At 48.1% G+C, this 15,390-nt stretch overlaps 1 protein-coding gene across 2 annotated transcripts in view; it reads right to left on the bottom strand.

Annotated features, from left to right (window-relative positions):
- Positions 1-5,974: 5,974 nt before the first annotated feature.
- CFAP96 (cilia and flagella associated protein 96) overlaps positions 5,975-15,390 on the bottom strand; it is a 118,758-nt gene continuing 109,342 nt past the window's right edge. For both annotated transcript variants that reach the window (XM_063920751.1, XM_063920752.1), the window contains exon 8: positions 5,975-6,146. In XM_063920751.1, coding sequence (XP_063776821.1) covers positions 6,101-6,146 — 46 coding nt within the window. In that variant the 3' untranslated portion in view covers positions 5,975-6,100. The remainder of the gene's footprint in view (positions 6,147-15,390) is intronic.

The raw sequence follows: 15,390 nt of genomic DNA, 5'->3' as shown, positions 1-15,390 counted from the left end.
TATTTCCCTAATGTGGTTTCTTCATTCCACCTTAACCAGGAGATTGTGGTTCCGGCACCTGTTTCTCCTGATCTGTCTCCCAAAGAGCGGTCTTTGGATGTGGTACGGGCTCTCCGTATCCATTCTGAGTTGTTCGCTCGTTGCAGATTTTCGCACTGGAGCAATTAAGGCAAAAATGCGCATGCACATGGTACGCATGGTAAGTAATTTATCACAAAACTTAGTAGATTTACTCACGTCCGAACAAAGAATTTTCATCGTTGAAGTGATCGGAGTGTGATTGACAGGAAGTGGGTGTTTCTGGGCGGAAACTGACCGTTTTCTGGGAGTGTGCGGAAAAACGCAGGCGTGCCAGGATAAAACGCGGGAGTGTCTGCAGAAATGGGGGAGTGGCTGGCCGAACGCAGGGCGTGTTTGTGACGTCAAACCAGGAACGAAACTGGCTGAGCTGATCGCAGTGTAGGAGTAAGTCTCGAGCTACTCAGAAACTGCTAAGAATTTTCTATTCACAATTCTGCTAATCTTTCGTTCGCAATTCTGCTATGCTAAGATACACTCCCAGAGAGCGGCGGCCTAGCATGTGCAATGCTGCTAAAATCTGCTAGTGAGCGAACAACTCGGAATGACCCCCAATGTGAAGAGAACTGCTTCTATTAGGAATTCTGATTCTCTCTTTGTGCTGTTTGGATTTCACAAACGGGGCTGGCCTGCTCACTCTATGCCCCTCCTACCAGACTCAGTTTAGAAAAATGTGCCCAAGGAGCTGGGTGCATTTCTCTGGAGCTCCAGAGAGTTTCCCTTATTTTTTATTTTAGTTATTTATTTTCAGGTAGTACTGGTTGGCAACCAGTCTACCTGCTTTGTGGGACTTACAGGGGGGACCGAACCAACCTCCTGAGGGTTAATGGTTCGTAATCCCAGCTGATAGGACACTGCGCTCCTGAGGTGCTGTTTCACACACCAATACTGTGTGTGCCCATGCCAGCAGCTAGCCGCCACCGTCTAACAGATGCAGAAGATCATCAGGTGCGGTAAGTGTTAACACCGGGGTCCTGGTTAGCGGGTCTCCAGTGCGGTTTGGCGGCATGTAACGTGGTGGTCACGGGCCTCGAGCAGCGGTGCCCGCTGCGAACTACACTGGCTCAGGGCTCATGCTCCGCAGTGCTCCCTGTCACTTAGGCTTTGGGTGTACTGTTTTTACTGTATATTCACATCAGCCAGTATAAACATTAATGGAACCGTGCGCCATTACAAGGGGCGGGACTTCCCAGAGAGCGGGACCAGAGGCGGAAAGGCGCCATTTCCTGCTACTACGGATCATTAAGGCTGCATGCACGCTGCTCCTCCACGGACCCACACTTTTGTAGACTTCTGTACTGGTACCAGGGGATCATAGCAGGGGGAAGCACACAGCGGTAGCGTGCCGCTAAAAATCTCTAAGGTTATACACATAATTTAACATACTGTGTTACTGTGTTTTGTGTGCTCTTCTCCATGCTTCCCATCTCCTACAGGATCAGGTGATCCTGGTGCAATCAGACAACGCCACGGCGTGGCGTACATAAACCGACAAGGGGGAACAAGAAGCAGATCGGCGATGCGAGAAGTGTCAAAAATCCTCCTCTAGGTGGAGGCCAACGCAAGGGCCATCTCAGCCATATTTATTCCAGGAGTGGGCAACTGGGAAGCAGACTTCCTCAGCAGACACGACCTACATCCAGGCGAATGAGCCCTACATCCCCAGGTGTTTCAACAGTTAATTCCCTGGTGAGGCTGTCCGCAGATAGATCTGATGGCTTCTCGTCTCAACAAGAAGCTATGCCGTTACTGTTCCAGAATGAGGGATCCGCAGGCTGTGGCAGTGGTCGCGCTGAAAACACCTTGGACGTACCAGTTTGTGTACCTGTTCCCTCCACTACCACTTATCCCAAGGGTTCTAAAAAGACTAAGAAGAGAAAGCATACTCGGATCTCATAACCTAGGCTCTGGAGGATCCTTGGCCTCTGAAACTCCGAAAGGATCTTCTTGAACAAGGTCCGTTCGTCCATTCCAGACTTACACCGGCTACGTTTGACGGCTTGGAAGTTGAGAGGGAGATTCTAGCACGAAAAAGGTCTTCGCTCCCGGGTTATTTCCACCATGGTCCAGGCCAGGAATATGGTTACGTCTAAACATTATCATCCTATCTGGAAAAAGTATGTTTCCTGGTGTGAAAGTTGAAAGGTTTCTCCCGTGGAAGTTAGAATTGGGCCTTATCCTGTAAGAGGCCTTATTTGATTTTTCATGAAGAAAGATCTGAACTCAGGGCCCGATCTCAGTTTTTGCCAAAAGTGGTTTCAGCTTTTCATGTGAATCAACCCATCTTGGTTCTGGTGTTGTCTGACGCTTCCATTGGGTCAGAGTCCTTGGATGTGGTGAGGGCTCTGAAAATTTAGGTCAAGAGGACGGCTCGTCATCGGAAATCTGATTCACTGTTTGTCCTTTATGATCCCACCAAGATTGGTTGTCCGGCTTCTAAGCAATCAATTGCTCGTTGGCTCAGGTTGAGCATTCAACAGGCCTATACTTCGGTGGCTCTGCCTTTGCCGAGGTCTATTCAGGCCCACTCGACGAGGTCTGTGGGCTCTACCTGGGCAGCTGCCGGGGTGTCTTGGCCTTACAGTTGTGCCGAGCTGCTACTTGGCCTGGCTCGAACACTTTTGTGAAATTCTATTGGTTCAACACCTTGGCCAAGGATGACCTTCAGTTTGGTCAGGCAGTTTTACAGGGGTCTCAGCACTCTCCCACCCGTTTGGGAGCTTTGGGACTTCCCCATGGTACTAAAGTACAGATCCCCAGTATCCACTAGGATGTAAGAGAAAATAGGAATTTAATACCTACCGGTAATTCCTTTACTCATAGTCCTGTAGTGGATACTGGGCACCCGCCTCAGTGCTTTGATTCCTACTTACCTGAGTAAGTATTTGGTTGGCCCGCCGTTGCGGTCCCTTTATGTTGTTAGGATAGCTGTGCTATCCTGGTTCGGTTGGTGTTGCTATCCTATGTTCTGGTTAGCGCCCTCCTTTCGGTTATGGTTGTGTGTTGGATTTGTGCCTCACTGCTGTTGTACCTGTTTTCTTCTATTGTAGTATGTCCGTCTCCTCAGGCACAGTTTCCTAGACTGAGTCTGGTAGGAGGGGCATAGAGGGGAGGAGCCATCACACACACACACACACACACACTCTAAGGGGTATATGCAATTGCGGTCGAATTCCCGAAATTGTCGAATTTCGGGACTTTTTCGCCAAAAAAAAAAAAAATCGGCAATGCAATTCAGTACTTTCCGTCCAAAAAACGGACTTTCAAAATTCGACTTTTTGAAATTCGACTTTTGTCAAATTCGACTTTTCTGCAATGATACAAGTGCTGCAATTCGACCAAAGTATATTCAATTGAAGTTTGGAAATTCGACAACAGTGCTTTTAGACAGTAAATTCGTCATTTTCAATCCGCCACACTTTGGTGGGTGAAACTAATAAAAAAAATTTAAAACATGTTTTTTTTTGGGGGGGGGGGGGTTTTCTTGGTAATAGCATATCTATTTATATTAGAAGGGATTAGGTACTTGGTTTGTCTTTTTTGGAGGCACAAGTGTTATTTATATATTTTTAAAAATAATATTTTTATTTTATTTTATTTTTATAGATGGAATGGTAAAATCCCGAAAAAAAAATGGCGTGGGGTCCCCCCTCCAAAGCATAACCAGCCTCGGGCTCTTCAAGCTGGTCCTGGTTCTAAAAATCCGGGGAAAAATTGGACAGGGGATCCCCCGTATTTTTAAAACCAGCACCGGGCTCTGCGCCTGGTGCTGGTGCAAAAAATACGGGGGACAAAAAGAGTAGGGGTCCCCCGTATTTTTTACACCAGCATCGGGCTCCACTAGCTGGACAGATAATGCCACAGCCGGGGGTCACTTTTATACAGTGTCCTGCAGCCGTGGCATTAAATATCCAACTAGTCACCCCTGGCCGGGGTACCCTGGGGGAGTGGGGACCCCTTCAATCAAGGGGTCCCCCCCCCCAGCCACCCAAGGGCCAGGGGTGAAGCCCGAGGCTGTCCCCCCCATCCAAGGGCTGCAGATGGGAGGCTGATAGCCTTGAGGAAAATGACAGAATATTGTTTTTTCCAGTAGTACTACAAGTCCCAGCAAGCCTCCCCCGCAAGCTGGTACTTGGAGAACCACAAGTACCAGCATGCGGGAGAAAAACGGGCCCGCTGGTACCTGTAGTACTACTGGGAAAAAAATACCCAAATAAAAACAGGAGACACACACCGTGACAAGTACAACTTTATTACACACTGCCGACACACACATACTTATCTATGTTGACACGCCGACTGCCACAGTCTTCGACGATCCGAGGGTACCTGTGAAAAAAATTATACTCACCTGCCAGTGTCCAGAGATAAATCCACGTCCAGAGATAAAATCCTCGTACTTGGCAAAAAAAAAACACGAACACCCGGACCAGCGGACTGAAAGGGGTCCCATGTTGACACATGGGACCCCTTTCCCCGAATGCCGGGACCCCACGTGACTCCTGTCACTGAGGTCCCTTCAGCCAATCAGGAAGCGCTACTCCGTGGCGCTCACCTGATTGGCTGTGCGCGTCTGAGCTCAGACAGCGCATCGCACAGCTCCCTCCATTACTTTCAATGGTGGGAACTTTGCCGTCAGCGGTGGGGTTACCCGCGGTCAGCCGCTGACCGCGGGTGACCTCACCGCTAGCCGCAAAGTTCCCACCATTGAATATAATGGAGGGAGCTGTGCGATGCGCTGACAGCTCAGACGCGCACAGAGCCAATCAGCAGAGTGCAAGGACGTTGCGCTCGCTGATTGGCTTAAGAGACCTTTCAGTGACAGCAGTCACGGGGGGGTCTCTCTGCATTCGGGGAAAGGGGTCCCATGTGTCAACATGGGACCCCTTTCAGTCCGCTGGTCCGGGTGTTCGTGTTTTTTTTTTTTGCCAAGTACGAGGATTTTATCTCTGGACGTGGATTTATCTCTGGACACTGGCAGGTGAGTATAATTTTTTTCACAGGTACCCTCGGATCGTCGGAGACTGTGGCAGTCGGCGTGTCAACATAGGTAAGTATGTGTGTGTCGGCAGTGTGTAATAAAGTTGTACTTGTCACGGTGTGTGTCTCCTGTTTTTATTTGGGTATTTTTTTTTCAGTAGTACTACAGGTACCAGCGGGCCCGTTTTTCTCCCGCATGCTGGTACTTGTGGTTCTCCAAGTACCAGCTTGCGGGGGAGGCTTGCTGGGACTTGTAGTACTACTGGGAAAAAACAATATTCTGTCATTTTCCTCAAGGCTATCAGCCTCCCATCCGCAGCCCTTGGATGGGGGGGGACCCCACACCATTTTTTTTCGGGTTTTCCCCCGTTTTTTTAAATCGCGGCAAAATCCGTCAAATCGGCCATTTTTCGCCCGCGGGACTGTCGAATCCGTTTTCCATTGAATATGGTGAATTTCGGCAACCACTTGCCGAAATTGGACGGTCGAATTGTGTCGAATTTAAAAACGGCGATAATTTGCCGCGATTCGCCGCTAATTGCATATACCCCTAAAAGTTTTTAAAGTGCCAGGCTCCAGTGGACCCGATCGATACCCCCATGGTACTAAAGTACAGATCCCCAGTATCCACTACGGACTATGAAATAAATAAAATTACCAGTAGGTATTAAATTCCTTTTTTTTTTTTTTACCATAAACTTAAAAAATTGCAAAGATTTTTACATCTATCAATGAATGTAATAATGAAGGCCATAAAAAGCAAACACGCAACACTTCCCAGGCAGCTTGTGCAGTCTCTTTGGATGATTCACGTCTGTGACATCCACAGGCTTTTACTGGTTCACTGAAACCATGATGGTTTTATAAAAGTACTACACAAGAACCAAAAAGAAATAATCACATCTCTACAAAGAGGGCTTGTTAATGTCATACCACCATAAAACTTTATTTAGAAAAATATAAACTGTAAGAGAGAGTAGATTGTTTTTTTGTTGTCACTTGTTTATTGGCTTTAAGTTACTGCTCTCCAGGTTGGCATTTACTATGACATTAGATTTATAGTCTTGTAGTTCATTGGGTTCACTGACCTACAAAGAAAATAATCAATATATAGGTCAAATAAACATAGATATTATTCATGTAATATTATCAAAAGTAATTCATACTTTATAGTTCAAATTAGCATTTTGGAAGGAGGTAAGAGAGATATGTGCAGAGCCTTTCAGAGTTAAACAACCAACCTCTCTGAAAACCAGCCTAAATAGGGTCTGATTCAGAGATTTACGCAATTCCAATATCTACGTGAATCATCAATGTTTAACGATCTACAGATGTGTCCTCATACATCATGCCTCAATACGTCATGTAGCAGGTGATGCCTGGTGTGAGTCAGCTGGCAGCTCTGCTAATGTCATTGCTGTGTGACTAGCACAAGCAGCTTATGCTGATTAAAATGATATGCGGCATGACTATATTCTGTGTGTGACTGTGGCTATATCTGCATACAGGAATACACTGTAACGTAGCATTTCGAATGCAGATACAGCTGCAGTCATACACAGAATATAGGCAGGCCTCAAATCATTTTAATGCTTGTGAATCCTATTTGCATAGCAATACGACTTTGGTGCATTTTAATGGAAAAAGACGCACATAAAGACGCTTGGTGCTACCGAGTCATACCATGGCATAGCGTGACTAGAAGGGCTGTTTAACGTGACTGCAGCGAGGATGTAGGAGGACACATCTGTACACATGCACAGGAGCCGTACTGCCGATTTGCAGATCTGATCCTGCGATGACAGTCAAAGTGCCTCAAAAGCTGCAGCATGATTGACATGCTGCTGGCATTTGGGGGCTGTGACAGAGCGCGTTCTAGGAAACAGACGATTTTCTGGGTGTACTGTAACCAGTGGCTGCGTCCTTGCAAGCAGCTTTAATTGGCCCTGCAGCGAATGATCCGATGCTGCATTTTCAAACACATCAAGCAGATCACAGTAGCCTGCATATCAAGCAGATCTGAATCAGCCTCCATATTTTTGAGTTATAGCAACATCATTCATCAGTTTTAGCAATGAGGATACCCACTTTTAGTCATCAAAAATAAACTTCCCACTTTATTCACTTATGTCTAACAACTGATTTTGGGTCTGATGCCAGTTGCATAGCATAACTTAAGTAAAATAATTCTGCCCATATCCATAAAAATGTGCACACACATACTGCATGCAACGCTGAAGATATGTGCAATTCTTGTACTTATGCAAGCTTCCGCTTGGAGAGTTGGGATTGCAAGGAAAGGGGCATTCAAATGTGTGGTCGAGGATAGTATGGGCATTCACGTAATTTGAAACAGATGCAGACTGGCAAACATGCACGCAGGGCTGAGATAGCCGCATTATTTGGGAAAAGTCAAGGGGTTTGGGGGAAAGGGGGGATTGGTGGTCGTTATTCTATTGTGTTATAAAAAAGATGGAGTATGTACATGGATTTTATATATTTATTGCAGCCTAGTAATGTGTATTTGTGCTTAAAATGAAAGGTTAAAGACATGGGCATCAGTAGATGTGACCTATGCCTAGTGTAACCTGGGCACATATACTACTGGTGACAACCTGCACACATCTTATGATAGCTGCCTCTTTCTGCTGCGGGGTACACTGGGCTCCACAAGGATAGACATTGGGGTGTAGAGTAGGATCTTGATCCAAAGCACCAACAGGCTCAAAAGCTTTGACTGTTCCCAGAATGCATAGCGCCGCCTCCTCTATAACCCCGCCTTCCTATACAGGAGCTCAGTTTTGTAGTTGTTGCCGCAGATAGCAGGCACATAACAGAGGGGCTGCTCTGGGACGACACCCCTAAGAAGAGCTTTTTGAGAAGAAAAGTGAAGACTTCAAGGGCTGCGGTAGTGTGTACATGTCTAGTGACATTCACTGCTGCAGCTCCATCTCTCCTCAGCGGCGCTGTACACTCCCGAGCTCTGGTTGCCGGGTAACTACAGCAGGAGGCTCCGGTTTTCTTCTATGGTCAGGCACACACGACGGGGGCTCTCCGGGATTGCGTGGCCGCGCTTCGGGAGATGGCAATCCGGTGCGGTCAGTGGGAGGCGGGCCGCGCGTGCTGGCGGTGGACACTGTGGCAGTACAGGCGATCCCACTAGATCAGCAGGGCATGGGTGCATGTCAGGTTTTCCCTTAAAACCGTTTTACTAGTAGCCCGCAGGGCGCCATTTCCAGCAAATGTTCCCGTCCTGGAGCTGCATATCTGTCTCTCCCTCACTCCCTGTCAGTGTTTGGGCGCCATTTCTCTCAGCTACACTGTTCCTGGGACTGCTTGGGCAAATCCGCCTGTGTAAAGCCGCCTGGTTGTCAGCGCTGTGCCTTTACATGACACTTAAGTATTCTACATGTCAATTAGACAGTGTTAGTTAAGAAAGAGTACATTTAGTCAAGGTTCTCTAGTACAAGTACCCTGTGATATACATCCAGTTCTTACTGTGCAGTGTTATATCTATTGACTACATAGCTATATAAGCTGGTCCAGTGCAGTATTATTGTTAGTAATAACCTCTGCATTGCTTAACTGTGACTATATGTGTGTGCATTAGCTTGCTGAGTGGTTTCCATTTCGTGTCTCTCACTCAACTTGCTATCCCTATATTCTATAACCTGAGGGGGCTTGGTGCGTCAGGTTTTATAATTATATAGGATTTTCACAAGATATACTCTAATACGTATTTCTCTGACGTCCTAGTGGATGCTGGGAACTCCGTAAGGACCATGGGGAATAGCGGCTCCGCAGGAGACTGGGCACAAAAAGTAAAAGCTTTAGACTAGCTGGTGTGCACTGGCTCCTCCCCCTATGACCCTCCTCCAAGCCTCAGTTAGATTTTTGTGCCCGAACGAGAAGGGTGCAAGCTAGGTGGCTCTCCTGAGCTGCTTAGAAGTAAAAGTTTAAATAGGTTTTTTATTTTCAGTGAGTCCTGCTGGCAACAGGCTCACTGCATCGTGGGACTAAGGGGAGAAGAAGCGAACTCACCTGACTGCAGAGTGGATTGGGCTTCTTGGCTACTGGACATTAGCTCCAGAGGGACGATCACAGGTTCAGCCTGGATGGGTCCCGGAGCCGCGCCGCCGGCCCCCTTACAGAGCCAGAAGAGCGAAGAGGTCCGGAGAAAGCGGCGGCAGAAGACGTTCCTGTCTTCAAATAAGGTAGCGCACAGCACTGCAGCTGTGCGCCATTGCTCTCAGCACACTTCACACTCCGGTCACTGAGGGTGCAGGGCGCTGGGGGGGAGCGCCCTGAGACGCAATAAAAACGATATAAAAACCTTATATGGCTTAAAAAAATGCATCACATATAGCTCCTGGGCTATATGGATGCATTTATCCCCTGCCAGTTTCCTGAAAAAAGCGGGAGAAAAGGCCGCCGTGAAGGGGGCGGAGCCTTTCTCCTCAGCACACAAGCGCCATTTTCTTTCACAGCTCCGCTGGAAGGACGGCTCCCTGACTCTCCCCTGCAGTCCTGCACTACAGAAACAGGGTAAAACAGAGAGGGGGGCACTATTGGCAGCTAATATATAAATACAGCAGCTATAACAGGGAGTAACACTTATATAAGGTTATCCCTGTATATATATAGCGCTCTGGTGTGTGCTGGCAAACTCTCCCTCTGTCTCCCCAAAGGGCTAGTGGGGTCCTGTCCTCTATCAGAGCATTCCCTGTGTGTGTGCTGGGTGTCGGTACGATTGTGTCGACATGTATGAGGAGGAAAATGATGTGGAAGCAGAGCAATTGCCTGTGTTAGTGATGTCACCCCCTAGGGAGTCGACACCTGACTAGATGGTAGTAATTAAAGAATTACGTGACAATGTCAGCACTTTGCACGACAAATCAATTAGTGCCTGTTCAGGCGTCTCAGACACCGTCAGGGGCGCTAAAACGCCCGTTACTTCAGATGGTCGACACAGACCCTGACACGGATACTGAATCCAGTGTCGACGGTGACGAGACAAACGTAATGTCCAGTAGGGCCACACGTTACATGATCACGGCAATAAAGGAGGCATTGAACATTTCTGACACTACAAGTACCACAAAAAAGGGTATTATGTGGGGTGTGAAAAAACTACCAGTGGTTTTTCCTGAGTCAGATGAATTAAATGAGGTGTGTGATAAAGCGTGGGTTTCCCCCGATAAAAAACTGCTGATTTCTAATAAATTATTGGCACTATACCCTTTCCCGCCAGAGGTTAGGGCACGTTGGGAAACACCCCCTAGGGTAGATAAGGCGCTCACACGCTTATCAAAACAAGTGGCGTTACCGTCTCCTGATACGGCCGCTCTCAAGGAACCAGCTGATAGAAGGCTGGAAAATATCTTAAAAGGTATATACACACATACCGGTGTTATACTGCGACCAGCGATCGCCTCAGCCTGGATGTGCAGCGCTGGAGTGGCTTGGTCGGATTCCCTGACTGAAAATATTGATACCCTGGATAGGGACAGTATATTATTAACTATAGAGCATTTAAAGGATGCATTACTATATATGCGAGATGCACAGAGGGATATTTGCACCCTGGCATCTAGAGTAAGTGCGATGTCCATTTCTGCCAGAAGAACGTTATGGACGCGACAGTGGTCAGGTGATGCGGATTCCAAACGACATATGGAAGTATTGCCGTATAAAGGGGAGGAGTTATTTGGGGTCGGTCTATCGGACCTGGTGGCCACAGCAACGGCTGGAAAATCCACGTTTTTACCCCAGGTCACCTCTCAGCAGAAAAAGACACCGTCTTTTCAAACCCAGTCCTTTCGTCCCTATAAGGGCAAGAGGGAAAAAGGCCGCTCGTTCCTGCCCCGGGGCAGAGGAAGGGGAAAAAGACTGCACCATGCAGCCTCTTCCCAGGAGCAGAAGCCCTCCCCCGCTTCTGCCAAGTCCTCAGCATGACGCTGGGGCTCTGCAAGCAGACTCGGGCACGGTGGGGGGCCGTCTCAAGAATTTCAGCGCGCAGTGGGCTCACTCGCAAGTGGACCCCTGGATCCTGCAGGTAGTATCACAGGGGTACAAATTGGAATTCGAGACGTCTCCCCCTCGCCGGTTCCTGAAGTCTGCTCTACCAACGTCTCCCTCCGACAGGGAGGCAGTATTGGAAGCTATTCACAAGCTGTATTCCCAGCAGGTGATAATCAAGGTACCCCTCCTACAACAGGGAAAGGGGTATTATTCCACGCTGTTTGTGGTACCGAAGCCGGACGGCTCGGTGAGACCAATTTTAAATCTAAAATCTTTGAACACTTACATAAAAAGGTTCAAATTCAAGATGGAGTCACTCAGAGCAGTGATAGCGAACCTGGAAGAAGGGGACTATATGGTATCTCTAGACATCAAGGATGCTTATCTCCATGTCCCAATCTACCCTTCTCACCAAGGGTACCTCAGGTTTGTGATACAAAACTGTCATTATCAGTTTCAGACGCTGCCGTTTGGATTGTCCACGGCACCACGGGTCTTTACCAAGGTAATGGCCGAAATGATGATTCTTCTTCGAAGAAAAGGCGTATTAATTATCCCTTACTTGGACGATCTCCTGATAAGGGCAAGGTCCAGGGAACAGTTAGAGGTCGGAGTAGCACTATCTCAGGTAGTGCTACGTCAGCACGGGTGGATTCTAAATATCCCAAAATCACAGCTGATTCCGACAACACGTCTACTGTTCCTAGGGATGATTATGGACACAGTCCAGAAAAAGGTGTTTCTCCCGGAGGAGAAGGCCAGGGAGTTATCCGAGCTAGTAAGGAACCTCCTAAAACCAGGACAAGTGTCAGTGCATCAGTGCACGAGAGTCCTGGGAAAAATGGTGGCTTCTTACGAAGCGATTCCATTCGGAAGATTCCATGCAAGAACTTTTCAGTGGGATCTGCTGGACAAATGGTCCGGATCGCATCTTCAGATGCATCAGCGGATAACCCTATCTCCAAGGACAAGGGTATCTCTCCTGTGGTGGTTACAGAAGGCTCATCTTCTAGAGGGCCGCAGATTCGGCATTCAGGATTGGATGCTGGTAACCACGGATGCCAGCCTGAGAGGCTGGGGAGCAGTCACACAGGGAAGAAATTTCCAGGGCTTGTGGTCAAGCATGGAAACGTCTCTTCACATAAATATCCTAGAGCTAAGGGCCATTTACAATGCCCTAAGTCAAGCAAGGCCTCTGCTTCAGGGTCAACCGGTATTGATCCAGTCGGACAACATCACGGCTGTCGCCCACGTAAACAGACAGGGCGGCACAAGAAGCAGGAGGGCAATGGCAGAAGCTGCAAGGATTCTCCGCTGGGCGGAAAATCATGTGATAGCACTGTCAGCAGTGTTCATTCCGGGAGTGGACAACTGGGAAGCAGACTTCCTCAGCAGACACGACCTCCACCCGGGGGAGTGGGGACTTCATCCAGAAGTCTTCCAAGTGATTGTAAACCGTTGGGAAAAACCAAAGGTGGACATGATGGCGTCCCGTCTCAACAAGAAACTGGACAGATATTGCGCCAGGTCAAGGGACCCTCAGGCAATAGCGGTGGACGCTCTGGTAACTCCGTGGGTGTTCCAGTCGGTATATGTGTTCCCTCCTATTCCTCTCATACCAAAAGTACTGAGAATCATAAGAAAGAGAGGAGTAAGAACGATACTCGTGGCTCCGGATTGGCCAAGAAGAACTTGGTACCCGGAGCTGCAAGAGATGCTCACGGAGGACCCGTGGCCTCTACCTCTAAGGAAGGACCTGCTCCAGCAGGGACCTTGTCTGTTCCAAGACTTACCGCGGCTGCGTTTGACGGCATGGCGGTTGAACGCCGGATCCTGAAGGAAAAAGGCATTCCAGATGAAGTCATCCCTACCCTGATCAAGGCCAGGAAGGATGTAACTGCAAAACATTATCATCGCATTTGGCGAAAATATGTTGCGTGGTGTGAGGCCAAGAAGGCCCCTACGGAGGAATTTCAACTGGGTCGTTTCCTACATTTCCTGCAAGCAGGATTGTCTATGGGCCTAAAATTAGGATCCATTAAGGTTCAAATTTCGGCCCTGTCGATCTTCTTCCAGAAAGAACTGGCTTCAGTGCCTGAAGTTCAGACGTTTGTCAAAGGGGTACTGCATATACAGCCTCCTTTTGTGCCTCGAGTGGCACCTTGGGATCTCAATGTAGTTTTAGGGTTCCTAAAATCACATTGGTTTGAACCACTTGCCACAGTGGATTTGAAATATCTCACATGGAAAGTGGTAATGCTGTTGGCCCTGGCTTCAGCCAGGCGCGTATCAGAATTGGCGGCTTTATCCTATAAAAGCCCTTACCTGATATTTCATTCGGATAGGGCGGAATTGAGGACTCGTCCTCAATTTCTCCCTAAGGTGGTTTCAGCGTTTCACATGAATCAACCTATTGTGGTACCTGTGGCTACTAGGGACTTGGAGGACTCCAAGTTGCTGGACGTAGTCAGGGCCCTGAAAATATATGTTTCCAGGACGGCTGGAGTCAGAAAATCTGACTCGCTGTTTATACTGTATGCACCCAACAAGCTGGGTGCTCCTGCTTCTAAGCAGACGATTGCTCGTTGGATTTGTAGTACAATTTAACTTGCACATTCTGTGGCAGGCCTGCCACAGCCAAAATCTGTAAAAGCCCATTCCACAAGGAAGGTGGGCTCATCTTGGGCGGCTGCCCGAGGGGTCTCGGCTTTACAACTTTGCCGAGCAGCTACTTGGTCAGGGGCAAACACGTTTGCTAAATTCTACAAATTTGATACCCTGGCTGAGGAGGACCTGGAGTTCTCTCATTCGGTGCTGCAGAGTCATCCGCACTCTCCCGCCCGTTTGGGAGCTTTGGTATAATCCCCATGGTCCTTACGGAGTTCCCAGCATCCACTAGGACGTCAGAGAAAATAAGAATTTACTTACCGATAATTCTATTTCTCATAGTCCGTAGTGGATGTTGGGCGCCCATCCCAAGTGCGGATTGTCTGCAATACTTGTATATAGTTATTGTTACAAACAAATCGGGTTGTTTATTGTTGGAAGCCATCTTTTCAGAGGCTCCTACGGTTATCATACTGTTAACTGGGTTCAGATCACGAGTTGTACGGTGTGATTGGTGTGGCTGGTATGAGTCTTACCCGGGATTCAAGATCCTTCCTTATTATGTACGCTCGTCCGGGCACAGTATCTTAACTGAGGCTTGGAGGAGGGTCATAGGGGGAGGAGCCAGTGCACACCAGCTAGTCTAAAGCTTTTACTTTTTGTGCCCAGTCTCCTGCGGAGCCGCTATTCCCCATGGTCCTTACGGAGTTCCCAGCATCCACTACGGACTATGAGAAATAGAATTATCGGTAAGTAAATTCTTATTTTTTCTCTGTGATCTTAGTCACCATATCTCTCCTGTATCCCTGCTTGTGCTGACTACACTGCTTGGGGTTTGGGTTTAGGGATATAGTGCAACGGAGGTACATAATGGGCTACTTTCTCCACGCTTCTACATACGCTAGTTAATAAACTAACACCCCCTATGGGACCTCCTATGCCGGTGCAACCGTATGTGGTCCCCGCAGCTAATCCGCCGTGGGCGGACAATTTATCTGCTCAGTTGAAGAAGTTGAACCAGTCCTTGACTACTAAAAAGTCTGACCCTCTCTCGCCTAAGACCAAGGGGTCCTCTAAGCGAGCTCTTATCTCCTCACAATCCACTGCGGTCACTGACACCTCGTTTGATGAAGATGGCACTTACACTGACCCCACAGATTCTGACACAGATACTGCTGATGGGGAGGGTAGTTCACATGTTGATGTTTCTGATCTGTTGGAGGCTATTAAGTTAATTTTACAGATTACGGATGAACCCGAACCATCCGCCCCTCCTAAGAAACCAGATAGGTTCAAGCGTCAGAAGGTGGCTAAACAAGTTTTACCTCACTCTGACCACCTAGTGGATATACGTCAGGAACCCTGGGGAAGCCCGGGTAAGTAGTTTGTGCCTCAAAAGAAGATTCTGGCTCGACTTCCGGTGGGCAGGCCATCCAGCATGGCTGCTTTTTAGATGAGCTCTGTCTTGCAGGCTACTAATCCAAGGACATCCATTTGATATCTCCACTATATTTTTCTAGGAGGCTCTCAGGATTGTTCCCCACATCATACTACACTTGGGGATACCCTGCAAGTACCAAAGCGAGACTGTATGCCCCTGGTAGCCGGCCCTCAACGAGACGGCATTCATGACCACCATGCACTCGGCGCGAAAACGGGCTGACTGACCCCGAGCCTATCTTTCCAGCCTCTACGTTGCCAACC

This window comes from Pseudophryne corroboree, chromosome 1 (assembly GCF_028390025.1).
Source record: "Pseudophryne corroboree isolate aPseCor3 chromosome 1, aPseCor3.hap2, whole genome shotgun sequence".
In the NCBI taxonomy this organism is placed as follows: domain Eukaryota; kingdom Metazoa; phylum Chordata; class Amphibia; order Anura; family Myobatrachidae; genus Pseudophryne; species Pseudophryne corroboree.
The sequence above is the reverse complement of the archived record's forward strand: the minus strand, read 5'-3'. Positions and strand labels throughout refer to the sequence as shown.